We start from the raw sequence: 17,186 nt of genomic DNA on the forward strand, positions 1-17,186 counted from the left end.
CGTTTGTGCTTTGCCGAGCTATGGCGGCACAGGCGACGAATCAAGCGTATACGTTTAACGATATCCGTTCATAGCGAACACACACGACTTTTTTAAAAGTGCATTTGAGCTTGTATTTCACATTTGTACATGATGTTATAATATGGTAACCATATATTGTAACTTTAAATCACTACTCAGTTTTACATGGATTACAACTAATATTGTGGTTAGAATTATGGAAACACATTGTGAAAACATTTCAGGCTAGCTCATTCTACCCGAAAATCTCTATCCTTTTTGCCCGAATGTGAGGATTTTCCCCAGTAGCAGGGGGCAGTTGGCTTCCTGCCCCCATATCATACACTTATTTGAACAAACAGAAGTCTTGCGTCTGGTTAGGCCTGAAAACACAGGTCAATCCCTTTTTTAAACTTTAGAACCCGGACCCAAAATGTTACCAATTTTGATTTGTCATGTTAAAAATATTGTAATATAATAGGTTATACTTTTAAAAGAATTATATATCTTAGTTATTTGGTCCAAAACCAACCTGAAAATAGAAGAGTACTTATAAAAGTAAAATAACATATTTTAAAATTTTATCAAGTAACTATTTTAGTAAAATCACCTGCATCATGTGTATGGTTGACAATTGCAAAATCGAGAGTATTGTAAGTTCGAGACTCGGCGATTTTCGTTAAATTCACGAGTACGCTTGCGCTTCAACCGTTGTTTTTGCTAATTATAACATCAAAAGAGACACCAAGAGATAATGAACTCGTTTTACAGAAATAATGCGATACAAACAGGTATAACCAGAACAAAATGTTTGTTTTATATAGTTTTTAACTGTTTTCACCACAAAAATGAAACCCAGCATTATCAGTCCATGAGCTGAGACCACAAAATTGACCAATTGGTACCATACGAAAAAAGTAAAGTAAAGTTTGTTTTATTTAACGACGCCGCTAGAGCACATTGATTTTTTATCTTATCATCGGCTATTGGACGTCAAACATATGGTCATTCTGACACTGTTTTTAGAGGAAACCCGCTGTCGCCACATAGGCTACTCTTTTTACGACAGGCAGCAAGGGATCTTTTATTTGCGCTTCCCACAGGCAGGATAGCACAAACCATGGCCTTTGTTGAACCAGTTATGGATCACTGGTCGGTGCAAGTGGGTTACACCTACCCATTGAGCCTCAGGGTTTGGAGTCGGTATCTCGATTAAAAATCCCATGCCTCGACTGGGATCCGAACCCAGTACCTACCAGCCTGTACACCGATGGCCTGCCACGACGCCACCGAGGCCGGTCAGGTACCATACGAGGGCACCAAACTGAACTATACTTTTTTGATAGGTGTATGTATCTGGATCTTAAAACAGCATGATGGACTTTTCTGCAGAGTAGCTTAAGGTCAGAAAATTAGTTTTAAAAAATTTAATAACGTTTCTCTGTATTAATCTGTTTGTCAATATATAGATAATTTTAATCACACATACTGAAATGCACTTGTCAGCATTCACCAGGAATACATTTTTAACTATCCCCAGCTAATTACGGCATTGCAACATTATTGTAATCCAAGATGGCCGCCAAAATATAAGCAAATTGTACTATATAAAAAGGAAATCGTAATTTATCGCATTTTACATCAACTGGGAAGATATTTTTATGTTATTGAATACATTTTATGGGCCAAGGAATTTATTTATAAACAACATCTTGCTAACTGACATATTACATTATCGTTTCAATCAAAGATGGTCATGAAAATGGCCGCCAAGAGTAAGACGTGGCCATATCTTACATTCTACATATATTCCCCAATGAATAATTTATACTTCAAATAAAGGGGGTTTTTTATGGAAAAAATTTCAATTCTAGTAATCACTTTGTAATACAGATACATTTTATCACTGCCTGCATGAATCCAAGATTACAAAATGGTTGTTAAATATCACCTAAAACAAATCATTTTGAAATCATTTTAAAGGTAAACCAATCCTTTTCCAAAACAAATCTTCATATAAGTTGCTTCACATGGATCAAATAGTTCACAATGGCAACATTGCTGTGATAAATGGGCATATGCACGCAAGTCACCAGTTAATAGTGTTTTTGCGAAGGGTGGCCGAAAAGTTCGGGTAATAATTACGAATACCTGTTTGTATCGCATTACGAATTACACTAATAACAGTTTGCATGTATTAAATACAGTATGTTTTAGGCTATCACTAAGCTTAAGAATTTACTTCCTATTCCAAATAATTATCCTTCAGACATGGATCTGTGCAAAACCAAAAAGCGAACTCTCTGCGCGCCTGAGTACATAAGACAGCTAACTGTATACTGCTACCTTTGACTGGGAAAGCCGCATTATTACGTCATTCGTTGTGCAGTGAAATCATTATAACACCCGTATTTTCCCGTATATTTTGAACTATGTAGACAATAAATGCCAATAATAACTCGTTGTAGTATTTATATTATCATCTTATTAACTATTTACACATTTACATAATCGTGTTTTGTTTAAAGGAAAACTGTATGTTGGAGGTGGCTTCAACGGACGTGACTGTCTAGATTCAGTAGAGATGTATGACCCTTCAGAGGATCAGTGGACAATTATTCAACCTCTGTCTACACTTAGAAGTGGAGCTGCATTTGTTACCTTCGCAGGTTTTGTTTATGTCATCGGTGGGTTCAGTGGGATGAACAGACTTCGAACAGGTTAGTGAAAACAATGCTGTCTTGATGATCAGTACAGGAGTGTGCATTTACCTCGATTTGGATTTATTTGTTGATTTTATTTAAATATTATTATTGTTTAATTTTGTTGTTTATTTCTTTACTCCAAACGGTGAACAACACCGACGGCGTAAAATTCGACATGGAAATTTTAATAGACAGGACCACGCTACATGACCTTAATTTCTGGGCAGAGATTTAGCTCACACCTAATGAAATTGTGCGAGTTTCCTTGTATTCCGGAGAATTTTTTATTTTATTTATGCTAGTCATTTTATGCACTTTATATTTGTATATAGTGACTGTATTACTATAATAATCATTTCGCTATTCACAGTTGAAAGGTATGACGCAAGCACGAACAAGTGGGAATCTACCATGGACATGACAGTGGGACGCAGCAACTTCGCCACGGCGGTCTGCGATGACATGATCTTTGTTATCGGTGGTTTCGATGGTATGTTAACAAACAGTAGTTATAGGTTCTAATAGACTAAATCAATTCCTATTGCCAATAATGTTAACGTTTACTAATAAAACTGATATAAGCAGTGTTTCAACACGCACAGGAAGTACAGCAATAGAAAGTGTGGCACCTCACATCTAATCTACATGCAAGAAAATCGGGGGTCCCGTATTATTTAAGAGATTTAATTAATGTTTTTAATAGCAACCGTAATTTTTGCTGAAAATTGCAGTTCCATTTTTGGGGGTACCCCGCATTAGTTTCAACCTCTGGTATATACTGCATAATAACTGTATAACAAATAAAAGTGTATTTATTTATTGTCAATGGATAATAGTATTTGCACAAATAATCAATGTCACATATTACTTAGTAATATGTGACATTGATTATTTGTGCAAATACTATTATCCATTTACGGAGTAAAAGCAGCTGTGGGTTTGATTGGTAGTTACAGCTGTGGGTTTGATTGGTAGTAACTACCAATCAAACCCACAGCTGCTTTTACTCCGTAAATATTTGACGGTGCACGTCGAACTTTGACACGGAACTCTCTTCTTTGGTACTATGCAACCTATACCCAAAAAATATATATTTTTCAAAAAATGTCCAATTGGGTGTTTTCATGACTATCAGGAACTTCTGTGTTCTGATATGATGTGACAACATAATTGAAAGTGTTGTTCCTACAGTGCAACCTGATTTAATGTACACCTGAAGAAGCATCAGTGTTATGCAAAGTTGTATACAAATGCAATGTATCATATTTAAAATAAATAAAAATACTACTCTTGAAGATACATACTATGGGTTGGTTGTGTATGCTTAATTGTATATGTAGTGTGTGCATGCATAATCAGAGTCTCTCATTTCCAATAAATAATTACCTTAAAACTTATTTATTGCAGTGACCCTGTGTTTTGAAAGATTTGAATGGGTATATGATAAGAACTTCACTAGAAAATAAGCATATTACATGTGGCATCTGAAATGAACACCACTGCAACCACAAATAGTAGTAAATTGATGTGGTACACATCATGGTGGGGAAAACACCCAAGGTATGGAATATGCTTGGATGTCAAGTCACTGAATGCAATATTTTCAAACCCATCAGCCCAGTTGGTTTTTATATATGCATTATTAAATCCACTGACAGCTACCAATATATCTGTTGATATTTTATTAATAATCTCCAGTGATTGGTGTTTACAGACATGTATCATATTTAGAGTTATCATTAGGGTTTTACATTTTTATTTTTTATTTGTCATAAGAAAAGCACATGCAAAGCATCAAAAGAGTGCGAAAGTCATTTTTCTTTAATTATTTTCTGTTTTAACTGAATATAATATTTATATTGTATGCATTACTACACTCTGTAATGTAACAAATCATTTACATAGTAATATTGACAAATATAGCTTTACAAGTGTGGTAATAATGGAAGATAATACTAACACACTCCTAGGTAGATTAGCAAATGTGTCAAAATTGTTCTTGTACTTGGTACATGTGTATATATACTACTCAAAAGGATTTAAGGGTCAAAAATTTATAACCAAATAAGTTTCAGAGTGTATTAAATTGATGATGTAAACTACACCAAAAATTTAATTTATTGTTCCATATTTACAAAAAAACACAAATAAACGTCACTGTATACAAGAAAGTCACATGACATGCTGTCAAAGTTGAAGGTTGTCAAACATGGATTTTACACATTAGAACATTCGTTTAATAGTGTGTGAATCCACCCCTGGCGCGAATACACTCGACACATCGTTGCCTCATGCTGTTGATCAGACGTCTGAAGAACTCTTGGGGAATGGCCTGCCACTCTGCCATAAGAAGTTGACCCAGATCATGAAGGTTGGCCGGAGGGGCATGGTTATCCCGAACTCTTCTGCCTAATTCGTCCCAGGCGTGCTCTATTGGGGCCAAGTCAGGCGAATATGCTGGCCAATCCATCCTGGCGATACCTTGTTGTCTGAGAAAGTCCGTTACCACCCTGGCGCGGTGGGGTCTGGCATTGTCATCCTGCAGAACTGCCCCGCCGCCAATCTGCTGAAGGCCTGGGAGAACCAACGGCCGGATAATCTCATTCAGATAGCGGATTCCATTCAGATTGCCATCCACCACATAGAGGGGGGTCCTGTGGTGGATAGAGATGCCGCCCCACACCATGACGCTGCCACCACCGAACCGGTGACGTTGTCTAACGTTAACGTCAGCGAAGCGCTCCCCAGGACGTCTGTAGACACGAATCCGACCGTCGTTGAACTGGAGACTAAACCTGGACTCGTCAGTGAACATCACTCGACCCCACTGAACACGTTGCCACCGCAGATGAAGTGTGCACCAGTGACGTCTGGCCGTTCTGTGACGTGGTAGGAGTGGTGGTCGAACAGCCTGGCGACGGCAGCGTAGATTATTGGCTCTCAGACGATTGCGTATGGTTTGATCAGACACTCGAGTTCCAGTCGCAGTCCGCAGATTGTCACGTAATCGGCGTGCAGTGGTTGTGCGTTGACGTAGAGCCACATTGGTGATGTAGCGGTCCTCTCTATTTGTAGTGCTTCGGTTCTTCCCGAACGTGGACGATTTCGAACAGAATTCGTTGCTTGGTACCGTTGCCACAGTCGGCCAAAAAAGCAAGTTATGGGCACTTAGCAGACCTTTCGCTTTCGCCCTAACTTACGTGCAAATGTAAGCATGTTTTCGCCATTAGAACTAGTCGACAGTGTCAATGACAGTGGATTTTAATTCATTTATGGGTTGCTTAGACCCACTTTCGTCAAAATGGAACAATACCATGCGTGACATTATGGTCTAGCTAATATAATTGACATTCAGAAAATAATGTCGAAAATATCGTCTGACCCTTAAATTCTTTTGAGTAGTATATATATATATATACTTCAAATACCCTTTACTATAGAAAACTCACTGAATATATGGACAAGATTTAATGAACTGACCTAAAAAGTATGTTAAAATTACAGCAGAAATCAGGTTATTTAAATATAGTCATTCCAGAGTCAATTGCATTCAAATACACATTGTTAATGGAGATCTAAGAGATTAACCTAATATCAGCTAACATTATGTTTTAACTAAAAATGAATTATTACTAATAGCTTATTTCATCTTGCCTAGACTTATTATCCTAAATAAGATTAGTGTTATATGACATGTCCATCACCTTGGGTAAATAAGCTTTAAAATATTTTAAAGGGACACACCCTAGTTACGTTTATTTGTTAACCATTACGGCGTTGTTTTTCGCTATTAAACCCCATTTTTCACAAATAAAATTGCACTTTACTTACATTTTATTATTTAGAATACACATTTCCATTCACCTGAAGAGCTTTTTGGTAATCCTGATGTTTGTAAAACCACGAAATGCATTTTTTGCATTTTTTCACAAAACGTGTTGTCGAGAAAAAAACGTTAAGCAAGCGAGGTCCAATCTATTTTTAATGTCACAGACGTTGGTATATCACGTGACCGTTATCATTTTGGTTCGGTTTGTTTTCTCGTGCACGGTTCGCGCAATCAACATCCGATTTGTTGTTGTTCATTTGTCAGATTTTTCTTCACAGTTCGTGAACATTTTCAGTAACAATAAAGTTCAGACAAGTAAGTGTCTCAATACAAAACGTTACAAACCCTTAAAACCAATAATTTTGCTAAGTCTTACGATATCTGGAGAGGGTATACAACCAGGACAGAACAGTTGGAACATGTCCAGGAGAGGTGAAAGGAACGCACCCCAAGTCTGTGCGCACTCTGTGAAATTTGTCGTGACGTAGGCATTGTTGTGCTTCTACCGGTGACATCAGAATACTAACTTTCAAAATTATTTCAAGCAATTGGGACATGGGGCTTCCCATGGTATTTATCGATATAAAACCTGGTTTTTCACTCCATTTGATAAAAACGTGATCTAAGTGTGTTACAGGTTTGTAGATTAACCAAATTATAATTTATTTTCGCTGGATGGAACTAGGGTGTGCGGCTTTAAGTAACAAATATGGGCCAAAATCTCCAATTCGTCAGCACAGACTTTTTTTCAAACTCTATTCTCAGCAGTGCACAGTAAATTAATGCCAAGGTCAAGGTCATTATGAACTCCCATGCCTGAGTGTAACCTAATTAAGCAATTATGACTGTCAAACAACAGTAAATGGCACACAAAATAAAATAATGATAATATAGTGAATATATGCTATAGGTTCTAATAGACCAAATCAATTCCTATTGCCGATAATGTTAACGTTTACTAAATAAAACTGATATAAGCAGCATTTCAACACACACAGGAAGTACAGCAATAGAAAGTGTGGCACCTCACATCTAATCTACCTGCAAGAAAATGGAGGGGTCACATATCATTTAAGAGATTTAATTAATGTTTTTAATAGCAACTGTCATTTTTGATGAACATTGCAGTTCCATGTTTGGGGGTACCCCGCATTAGTTTCAACCTCTGGTATATACTGCATAATAACTGTATAACAAATAAAAGTGTATTTATTTATTGCAAATGGATAATAGTATTTGCACAAATAATCAATGTCACATACCAATCAAACCCACAGCTGCTTTTACTCCGTAAATATTTGACGGTGCACGTCAAACTTTGACACGGAACTCTCTTCTTTGGTACTATGCAACCGTATAAATTGTTCTTTCCAAACGATCTAAGGAGGCCGGGTACTACAAACCAATGTAATTTCTTAAAAACTGAAGACCCTTAACTCTACTAAATTGCATTTATAAAATGACTTCAGGGTGCATCGATAACAGAATAAAGGAAATTTCTGACAAAATAATAGATAATGACCAAACTAGTTTTGTAAAAGGAAGGTATATTGGAGAAAACATAAAACTGATTTATTGAATTGAAAAATATTCCTGAATTATTACTGTTTATAGACTTCGAAAAAACATTTGATTCATTATCATGGTCATTTATAGATAAAGCACTTGATATTTTCAATTTTAAATTATCAATAAAAAATCCTGCATCAAAATGTTTTATAATAATTTTGTAAAGCGTAATACAAAATAGATTTTTATCTGAACCAATCATTTTAAAATGGTGATGCAAACATGGCGACCCACTCTCGCCATACATTTTCATTATATGTGCTGCAATTATTAGTAGAAATAACCCAACTATTAAAAGCATAAATATAGATGTTGACTAATATTTAATAGTGTAGTCATGTGACCAAGCAACAACGTCATATTGTGGAAGCGACGTCATAGTCGCTTCCCAGCAGTCTTAGCTCTGTGCAGATACACTTGGCAATGTAAAAAAAAAATAACATTACAGAAGTGCTTTCGCATATTAAAAACAGGTTGGACGCTTTAAATGCATGCCAACAATCTTCAGAAGTTTTTAGTAAACGATTTCACCTTGAAGATAACGTCACTGGTGCGGAATCATTTCATTGCGAACGTCGTTCGCGCGAAGATGGCGGTATCACTCCAGCCCAAGCAAGGGACTTCGTGAACCAAGCAACGTTAACGGATTTGCAAGGTGAATTCCAATCTATTAAGAATTCTTTGCAACGCATTAGATTGCCATCTGATTTAAAACTAAACGACAGTAGACGTGGTGTAAAAGCTACTGATAGACTTTTATTTAATAACATTTGCAAGTCGGCACGCTACGTAGTAACTGCGTTAAAAATTGTTGGTCAAGTTGACAGTAACACCAACAGTGATTTTTCATTTGACTGAGAAAGTCTTTTTGTGTTACTGAAAGCTCACGTGAAGTACTTGCAAGATGAACATGCAGCAATTATAGTTCAAGGACAGTTTGACAACTTTTTTTTAGCGTTACAAACCAACACGTGTGTTTTCATCTCAATCTTTGGAACAACTACGGAACGCGGCAGCAAGTACTAACTATAACCCACAATATCAGAGTCGTGGTCGGTATTCAAGTCGTGGTTACAGAGGAAGAGGTGGAAACGATGTGTTCTCACATTTTTGCAATAGACAATTTCCATAGTATCGCGGGCGCGGCACAGGTACCGGTTCGCGGGAACATAGTCATGACGAACATTCTACCGATGAACCGCTGTGGACTACCTGAGTTATCTCCCTCCAACTATGCCTTGTTTACAGTTGACGGCATGGCGAAATATCCACGCTTCACTGGTTGTAATTGATTGGACGTGTGTCAGTGCGCTCTCGACTTGCCCCCTCCCCCCCCCCCCCACCTGGGGGGGCTTATAGCCAGCTTTGGATCCTTATTGGAGTTTCGGGTCACCTATACCGGGTCACGGGCGACCGTGTCCTTGGTATATGGAGACCCGCCTCCAAAGAAGAGGACCGGAGGAACGGGAAGAGGAAGGAGAAGGAAGAAACCCGTGCTGGGGACGGCTCAGGAGGGGACAAAGCTGGCGGCTCAACCGCCAGTGGCGGTCCCTTCTGCGTCGCCGCCCCCACCGAGTTCTCCGGAGAGGACGCGACAGCCATCAGCACCCGCATCCCCGGATCCGCCCTACTCGGAAATGGACACTGCAATGAGCAAGCCGGCCAGTAGGACACCACCAAAATGGACCTCCACTCCAAAACAGACGACTTCGGTGCAGCGGTCAACTCTAACGACCGCTCCCGTTGAGTCGTCACCAGGATTTGTTGCGGTAGCGGCACCAAAAAGGAAGGCGTCATCACCGACCACCCAACCAGCAAAGACCAAGCCGCCGCCTGAAGCCGTCCCCCTACAAGAGGAAGAGAATGAGGACGAGGACGAGGACGAGGACGAATGGAGCCTGGCCCTGGGTGGACTTCGACATCAGCTCCACCCATACATGCAAGGGGACACCACGCAACCAACAAAACTCCGGGGAGGTTACGCCAACATAGACTGGAAGCCAATGGAGGACGGCAGCAGCTACGAAATCCATTACAAGACCTTTGGATCTACATGTACGCCGGGAGTAATCGTGACCCATCGGAGGGAGCAGATCTACAGACAGTGCGTCTTGTTTTGGAAGATTGACAACAGGTCTCTTCACAAGATGCTCAGTGCAGTCTGCGGCCCCGGTTACTCCACGGTTGTACAGGCTCTATGCCGGCGAAAAGACCAGCTGCCGTCTCTCCGAGAAACTCCAGGATCCCCGAGAAACCAACCTTAACTAGGACAGGTATCCTCCTTTTTGGGCTTAGTTGGACTTTAAACGTTTTCGATCGAGTTTCAAAATCTCTATGTTTATTTTTTTTTATAAATAGTCCAACGCAATTTACTTTGGCGCCCGTTCAATTGCTCAAATCACCTTAAAACCTTTTCGGCCGAGCAGTCTAACTTATTTTGGGGTTTAAATTCTTAGTCCGGACATGATGTTAGGTGCAGTTATTCTCCGTAGACTTTAGCTTTTTCTAGATAGACCCGAAGGAATCGAAATTACGCCAGTCAGAACACGGCCCATTTTCGGTGTCTACTAGTCGGTCCGCGCAGTCGCTGGACACAACTAAATTCTTATTCCAAAATCTGCCCACTTCAAACTTATCCCCCACCCTTTTCTGTCCTGGACTTAGTCACTGGCAAAGGCCAGAGATTATGCCCAGGACAGACATGATTGAAACCTTCGTGGTATATAAGCATGTAAATAAATATTGGAATGGAATGGATTGTCAACGGTATTAAAATACCATTTAGAGAGAGACCTCAACCGTTTTGTTTTCAAAACCCTACATTTAAGTACAGTGAAGAGTTATTTATTGATAGTGAAATTGAATGTTTATTATCAGACGGTGCTATAGAATTATGTACTAATGTTCCAAATTACATTTCACCTTTAAGTTGTTTACCGAAAAGAAATGGTAAATTACAGTTAATTCATAACTTGAAACATATTAACAGTTATTGTGATACACCTTCATACAAAAATGAGGACATTAGAACAGTGTCTAATATTATTGAGAATAACGATTATTTAGTGTCGCTAGATATTAAAAATAGTTTTCACCTGTTCACAAAGATTACAAACAATGTCTGGCTTTCCATTGGAAAGGTATTTTCTACAGATGGTGTGTGTTACCATTTGGTTTGTCATGTAGCCCATATTTGTTTGCAAAATATTTCAGACCTGTTGTATATTATCTCAGAGCACTAGTTGTATATGCTGATGATTTTCTGTTGATGGCATCACAAATGTTAATTAGTGATCATTGTGATTTATTGATTCACACATTGTAGGATTTAGGCATTGACATTAATTATGAAAAAAGTCATCTAGAACAATCACAAGTGTTAGACAATCGTCAAACTTCAGAGAGTTATTCGCGATACTAATGTCTCTGACAGCTTTCGCACCTCACATAACAAGTCATCAATACAGGTCGGTAAAAATACTGACAGACAACTCATCCGCCCTTGCTTATATCAACAATCAAGGAGGACTATTGAAACTGGCCAAAGCAGTTGTGTGCTGTAGCTATAGAAATGGGGATCTCCATATGGTGCGGACATACATTGGGCGTCAACAATACACACGCGGATTACCTGTCCAGAAGTGTAGATCATCACAGTTGCATGCTACACCCAGCACCGTTTCCTTACATAAACAAACTTTGGGGTCCACATATGATAGACAGATTTGCAAGTGTCACAAATGCCCAACTCTCACAGTTCAATTCACATTTCTGGGAACCAGGCACCAAAGGAATAGATGCTCTATCACAGACAGACTGGTCTTGGGAAAACAATTATGTAAATCCTCCATTTTGTCTTCTACAACGTGTTTACAATAAGTCATCAACAAAGAGCAAATGCGACAGTCATTGCTTCCATCTGACCCGGCCAGCCATGGTACAGACTTCTTCAAATGATGTTAATAGCATCTCCCACTTCGCATTCCAGCAAAACAGTCATCGTTCCAGTCTACAGGACGTCTTCCAGAGCCTCGCAAAAATCCCTCATGGAAGATATTTGCCTGGAGAGTGTGTGGAAACATAGACTAATAAACCTCCAGTGGCCTGACGTAGCCACCAATCAGCTACGATTGTGTCTGGCTCCTAGTACTTACATAGTTACAATAAAGCTCTTAAAAGGATGTGTCAATTTTGTTTGGAACAGGATTATGACTATCCCCCAAGTTCCCCGTACTTGGCAGAGTATCTATGTTGTGTTGCTGATTCATGGGATAGGCCCCAATCTGTTCTAAATACCATTTTTGCAGCACTAGGACATCTGTATTCGGCACAGAACAAAAATGACCTCAACAGAGACACATTTATTGTGCTATTGAAATCTGCCTTAAATTAAACCTTAATTACGCCATATAACCGTAAATAAAATGTGTTGAGTGCATCGTTAAATAAAACATCTTTCTTTCTTTCTTTCTTTCTAATTAAATCTGGAACATATAAGAGTATGAAATATTCTAAGGTTATGCCAGTAAAAAACTTTATGGATTTGTTTAGCAAGTGGCCGAGTAATGACACGCTAAGTGTGAAACAATTATGACAAAAAGCCATATGCCTTTTATCTTTGAGTTTAATGTTGCGACCATCTGACATCGCCCCAAAGTCTATGCAGTTTGATTCTGAAACGGGGTTTCTCTTAAGTTGTGTGTTTTCTATAGACCAAATAACTTTCCAGTCGGATGGAAGTGCCAGTTTTGTGTTCTTTAGCATAAAGAATGATCCTCAGAGAACTGGTTTCGACGTGTTATTACCAAAATATGATGTTCCTGTACTGGATCCAGTAGAAACATTAAAGACATATATCAGTAGAACAGAATGTATTTCTGTCTCTAAGAAAACCATACAATGGTGTAGATGCGTCTACAGTGACACATGTACTTGAAGAGTGCATAGAACTTGCTGGCCTGTCTGGATTGGAATTATCCGCAAAATCGTTCAGGCCCATGGCTAGCGGTGTAGATCCCAATATAGTTGAGAAACTTGGCAGATGGAAATGTTCAGATATATTCTACAAGCAGTATGTTCATTCCAGAGCTCCTGCGCCATATCTGATGGATCAGTTTGAAATGGATGCAGCTTAGACTAGTTCGTCATTTTGTGAACATATCTGTTCTATACTTGGGTATTACAGCAGTATTCGTGGGTGTGCATTATGGGTAGGACTAAAGGCAATGTGAAATACATATTGTTCCATATTATATCAGTCATTAAAGTATATTTAACTTTTTGGTTGTTTCATTGCTTGGTCACTATGATGTAATTTTACATAAATCAATCAATAAGTTTAATCTGCCGAAGCTGAAATCAGCCATTACCTGAAACATACAAAATACATTGCATGGTTATTGATACATCTAAGCAAAATATGGTACCAAACTACATTTAAAAAATGAGAAAAAAACAAACATATATAATTATATAAATAATGATTAATTAATAATAGTGTTAGAAATAGTAATAATGTTGATAATATAGTAGTAGTAGAGGAAACAAGAACTATGACCAGTAATGTTTTACATCTTTGCATCGTAACATAAATAAATTTTGATAAATCTAATACAGTTTTCTTTGATTTTAATGTCAATAAATTTATAAACTTGTTTTTTTACATTAGCGGAAAACATGTTTGTTACAGATTGAAAGATTCGTGACCATAAAATATGAAACAACATTTGTTAAGGACCAACTCCAATTTGCGTAGCAAATCATGTGTCACCAACACCTTCGCTATTGAAAGAAATATATGGCTGTAAGGAAGGAAGAACTTTTGTGCACATTTTTAACTGAAACTCCAATCAAATACTTTTTGTGTATGACTTGTTTCTTGTGTGCCCGAATGTGCTTCTAAATTAGCTAATTTAGATTATATATACTAAAAGAAATCATAGATATTATATTTATGCTATTTTAAAGTGTCCAGATTAAAATATATTTGTTTATAAAATGGAAATATTCGTCAAATTTTGTAACGAATGTTTCATATTAAAAACAATTGTATTTGATAAATCTGAGATCGCAATATTTTAGTATAAAATAGTCGAAGTATATTTTACAGAGAAATATTTATTCTGGAAAATACATCACATTTTGCATTTCAAATTACTTGTTTAAAACAAATGTCATGATGATGATTGATTTTAAGTTTAGTGGTTAATACATTTAGTAGGTTCATCATATATATATATAACACAAATTGTTAAGAGTAACAGACATTTCATATGCACTAAAACACTCGAAAGGGTAGTCATTTTCAACGACGTTCATGACCAATCAACTGAATATATTTATTTTCAAAATATTAACATTTCAGATGTATCAAGCTGGCTACTTGTATTATGTTCCAGTGTACATAACGCAATTTGTTTACTATATATGACTATGCAGAAAATAAAGTTTAGGAATTATTTGACTAAAAAAAAAAAAATCTCCAAATTTCACCTTAAACTCTTAAAAATATGAAGTAATAAAATGATAATTTGCAAAAATATATCATATTCATATGAAATCTATATTTTATTGGTATTACTGTTGATTTTTTATACTTAGTTGTGGGCAAGTTACATTTTACCAAAAAGTTTCTATATTACTTCTTTGGTTACAGACACTACAGAGAATCCTGACTGAATGTAAAGCACTCCAAGTAGTATGCTATTGGTAGGATTCTATCTTTAATGTTATGGCTGATTGTGAACTTAATTGGTTATGCAAGTAAAAAATTAGCTAAACATTCAATAAAATTCTGAAATATTTTCAGTATGAGGAATGTCCTGCTAATCATAATTTTTTTTTTTTTAGGGGTGAATGCTAGATGAAATAACAATTACCAATTCAGCTATATCTTTTATGGTTCTTCTTATTTTAACATGTTCTAGCCTTACAAAATAAAATACAAGAAAATTTAAGTACATATTTTGGTATTTTTCATAAAGTATCTAAATTTGTAATGATGCTGTTTGAAAGGTTACGGACATTACAAATCCACATTCAGTGTGTTTTATTTTCAAATCCTTCAGCTGCTTCACATTTTTATTACTTTGCAGAGTTTCTCTGTACATCTGACTTGGATGTAGAATTATTTTGTTAAAGTCAAAAAATATTAGATGGTTACGGACACTACATATTTTTTTGTGACGAACCTATAAGTTGCCTTAATTTTGTTAGATTTTTATATTAAAAATATTGCACATTTTATTCCTAAATCATAAATACTAATTATTTGTGAGAACATTCAGTGCAACATGATTTAATTTCACTTAATTTTTAAAGTCATAATGTCCATATAGCATGAGATATAGACTGTCTTTGAAAAAAGCATAACAAATATTTACATAAATTGCAATAACTTTTGAACCTGATGACCAATTTTTATTAAAAAAACCTCACATTTTAAAAAGAATTGAATTGTCTGCAAACCACTTTCATTTTAACATAAAACATGTTCAATACATTTTTACAACAAATGGATGATTTCAGTGAAAATTAAAATGGAAATCTATAACGACAAAAAGTACCCTAATGTGACCCACTAATAGTGTGTAATATTTATTGAAATGAGAGACCTGAAATACTCCACATAGGTGTGACCCACATGCACCAACACCAATCAAACAGTGATGTGTTGGACCACAATATTTCATTTTAGGGTAGCATAACATACTGAATCATGAAGCACTTATTTTGAAACAGTATGCAGGATAGCCAAAGGGTGATCTTTATAAGAGATAGCATGCTTTAACAGATTTAAATTCAATCCAGTTTTGCTTGGAGAGGAGTTGACTGTAAAATTAAATATAAATGTGACTTAGAAACTTTAATTCGGAAATTTGTATAACATTGATGACAATGAATATAATACAACTAACATTCCAGGTGTTGGCACAACCGATAAAGTGGAATGTTACGATGCGGATGAAGATGAGTGGTTTGAAGCAGCGAATCTTCTCATTGGACGGAGTGCCACAAGTGCCTGCACCATCAGCGGACTTCCAAATGTACGCGACTATACGTTTTATGGCAAAACTCCAAACACACATGCATCACCTTGTAAACATAAGTTTCAAATGGATCATGAAATTTGAAACCAGCTTCTGTATAATGAAATAGGAAAAGTGTAATATTATTAATTACTTTTTAAATGGGACGTTCACATATGTTTAATTTTACAAACATGCAATAATTAAGTTTTAGTTATATAAATATCTGATTAATCGACAGTGCAATTTGTTTTTATCTTTCTAATTTACTCATTTTGTTTATTAGACGTTAACTACTGCTGTATTGGATTCTAAAATGATCGTAAAATACATAGTATTATACGTAGTTTGTTAAAATAGTTTATTTGAATGTTAAATGAGACTTTATATTGTTAACGATTATAAAATGAAATGGCAAAACCTAGCTACTCGCGATCACGTTTTACTTGTTTGATAAAAACGAGAAACTGACAAGTTATACCTAATTACTGACTGGTTGATTGCAATAAAACCAAGGTTATTGCTCAAGCACTTGACTCCAAAGTTGTTATATCTATTATATTCGAGTGGGATACTGACTGGAGCTGCTGTGTTCTGGATTTGTGATGATGGCTAATTCCAGTGGTAGAACAAGCTAACTGCAGTTCAGTTTGCAATAATTCAATGAATTTTGATCAAAATGAGATTTACTAGGTTTTGCCATCTGATGACATATATAGAGATTATTATACGAGCTTGTGTGTTGTACTGATTTTACGAAACGAGTGTCGGGATTATTGTATTACCCGAGCAAGAGCGATGGTAATACATGAATCCTGACACGAGTTTCGTAAAATCAGTACAACTCACACGCGAGTGTAATAATTTCTTTATTATCCGCATTATCCAAAATATTATTTGTTATGAATAACAAGCTAAAACCATGTCAAAACGTTTGAAATTTAACTAAAAAGAGACGACGAAACGACGTCATTTTTATAAGCGTTTACACTGAGGAAGCCACATTAAGTAATACTGATTATATTTCCCTGAATATCTTGAACTATGTGGATAATA

General features: G+C 36.6%; 1 protein-coding gene across 1 annotated transcript in view; it reads left to right on the plus strand.

The window, feature by feature from the left end:
* LOC121368241 (kelch-like protein 10) overlaps positions 1 to 16,370 on the plus strand; it is a 37,700-nt gene extending 21,330 nt beyond the window's left edge. The window contains exons 2-4 of the mRNA XM_041492882.1: positions 2,529 to 2,720; positions 3,076 to 3,195; positions 16,027 to 16,370. Of these exons, the coding sequence (XP_041348816.1) occupies positions 2,529 to 2,720; positions 3,076 to 3,195; positions 16,027 to 16,235 (521 nt within the window). The 3' untranslated portion in view covers positions 16,236 to 16,370. The remainder of the gene's footprint in view (positions 1 to 2,528; positions 2,721 to 3,075; positions 3,196 to 16,026) is intronic.
* The last annotated feature ends 816 nt before the right edge of the window (positions 16,371 to 17,186 follow it).

The sequence above is a fragment of the Gigantopelta aegis genome, chromosome 3 (genome assembly GCF_016097555.1).
Source record: "Gigantopelta aegis isolate Gae_Host chromosome 3, Gae_host_genome, whole genome shotgun sequence".
Lineage (NCBI taxonomy): Eukaryota > Metazoa > Mollusca > Gastropoda > Neomphalida > Peltospiridae > Gigantopelta > Gigantopelta aegis.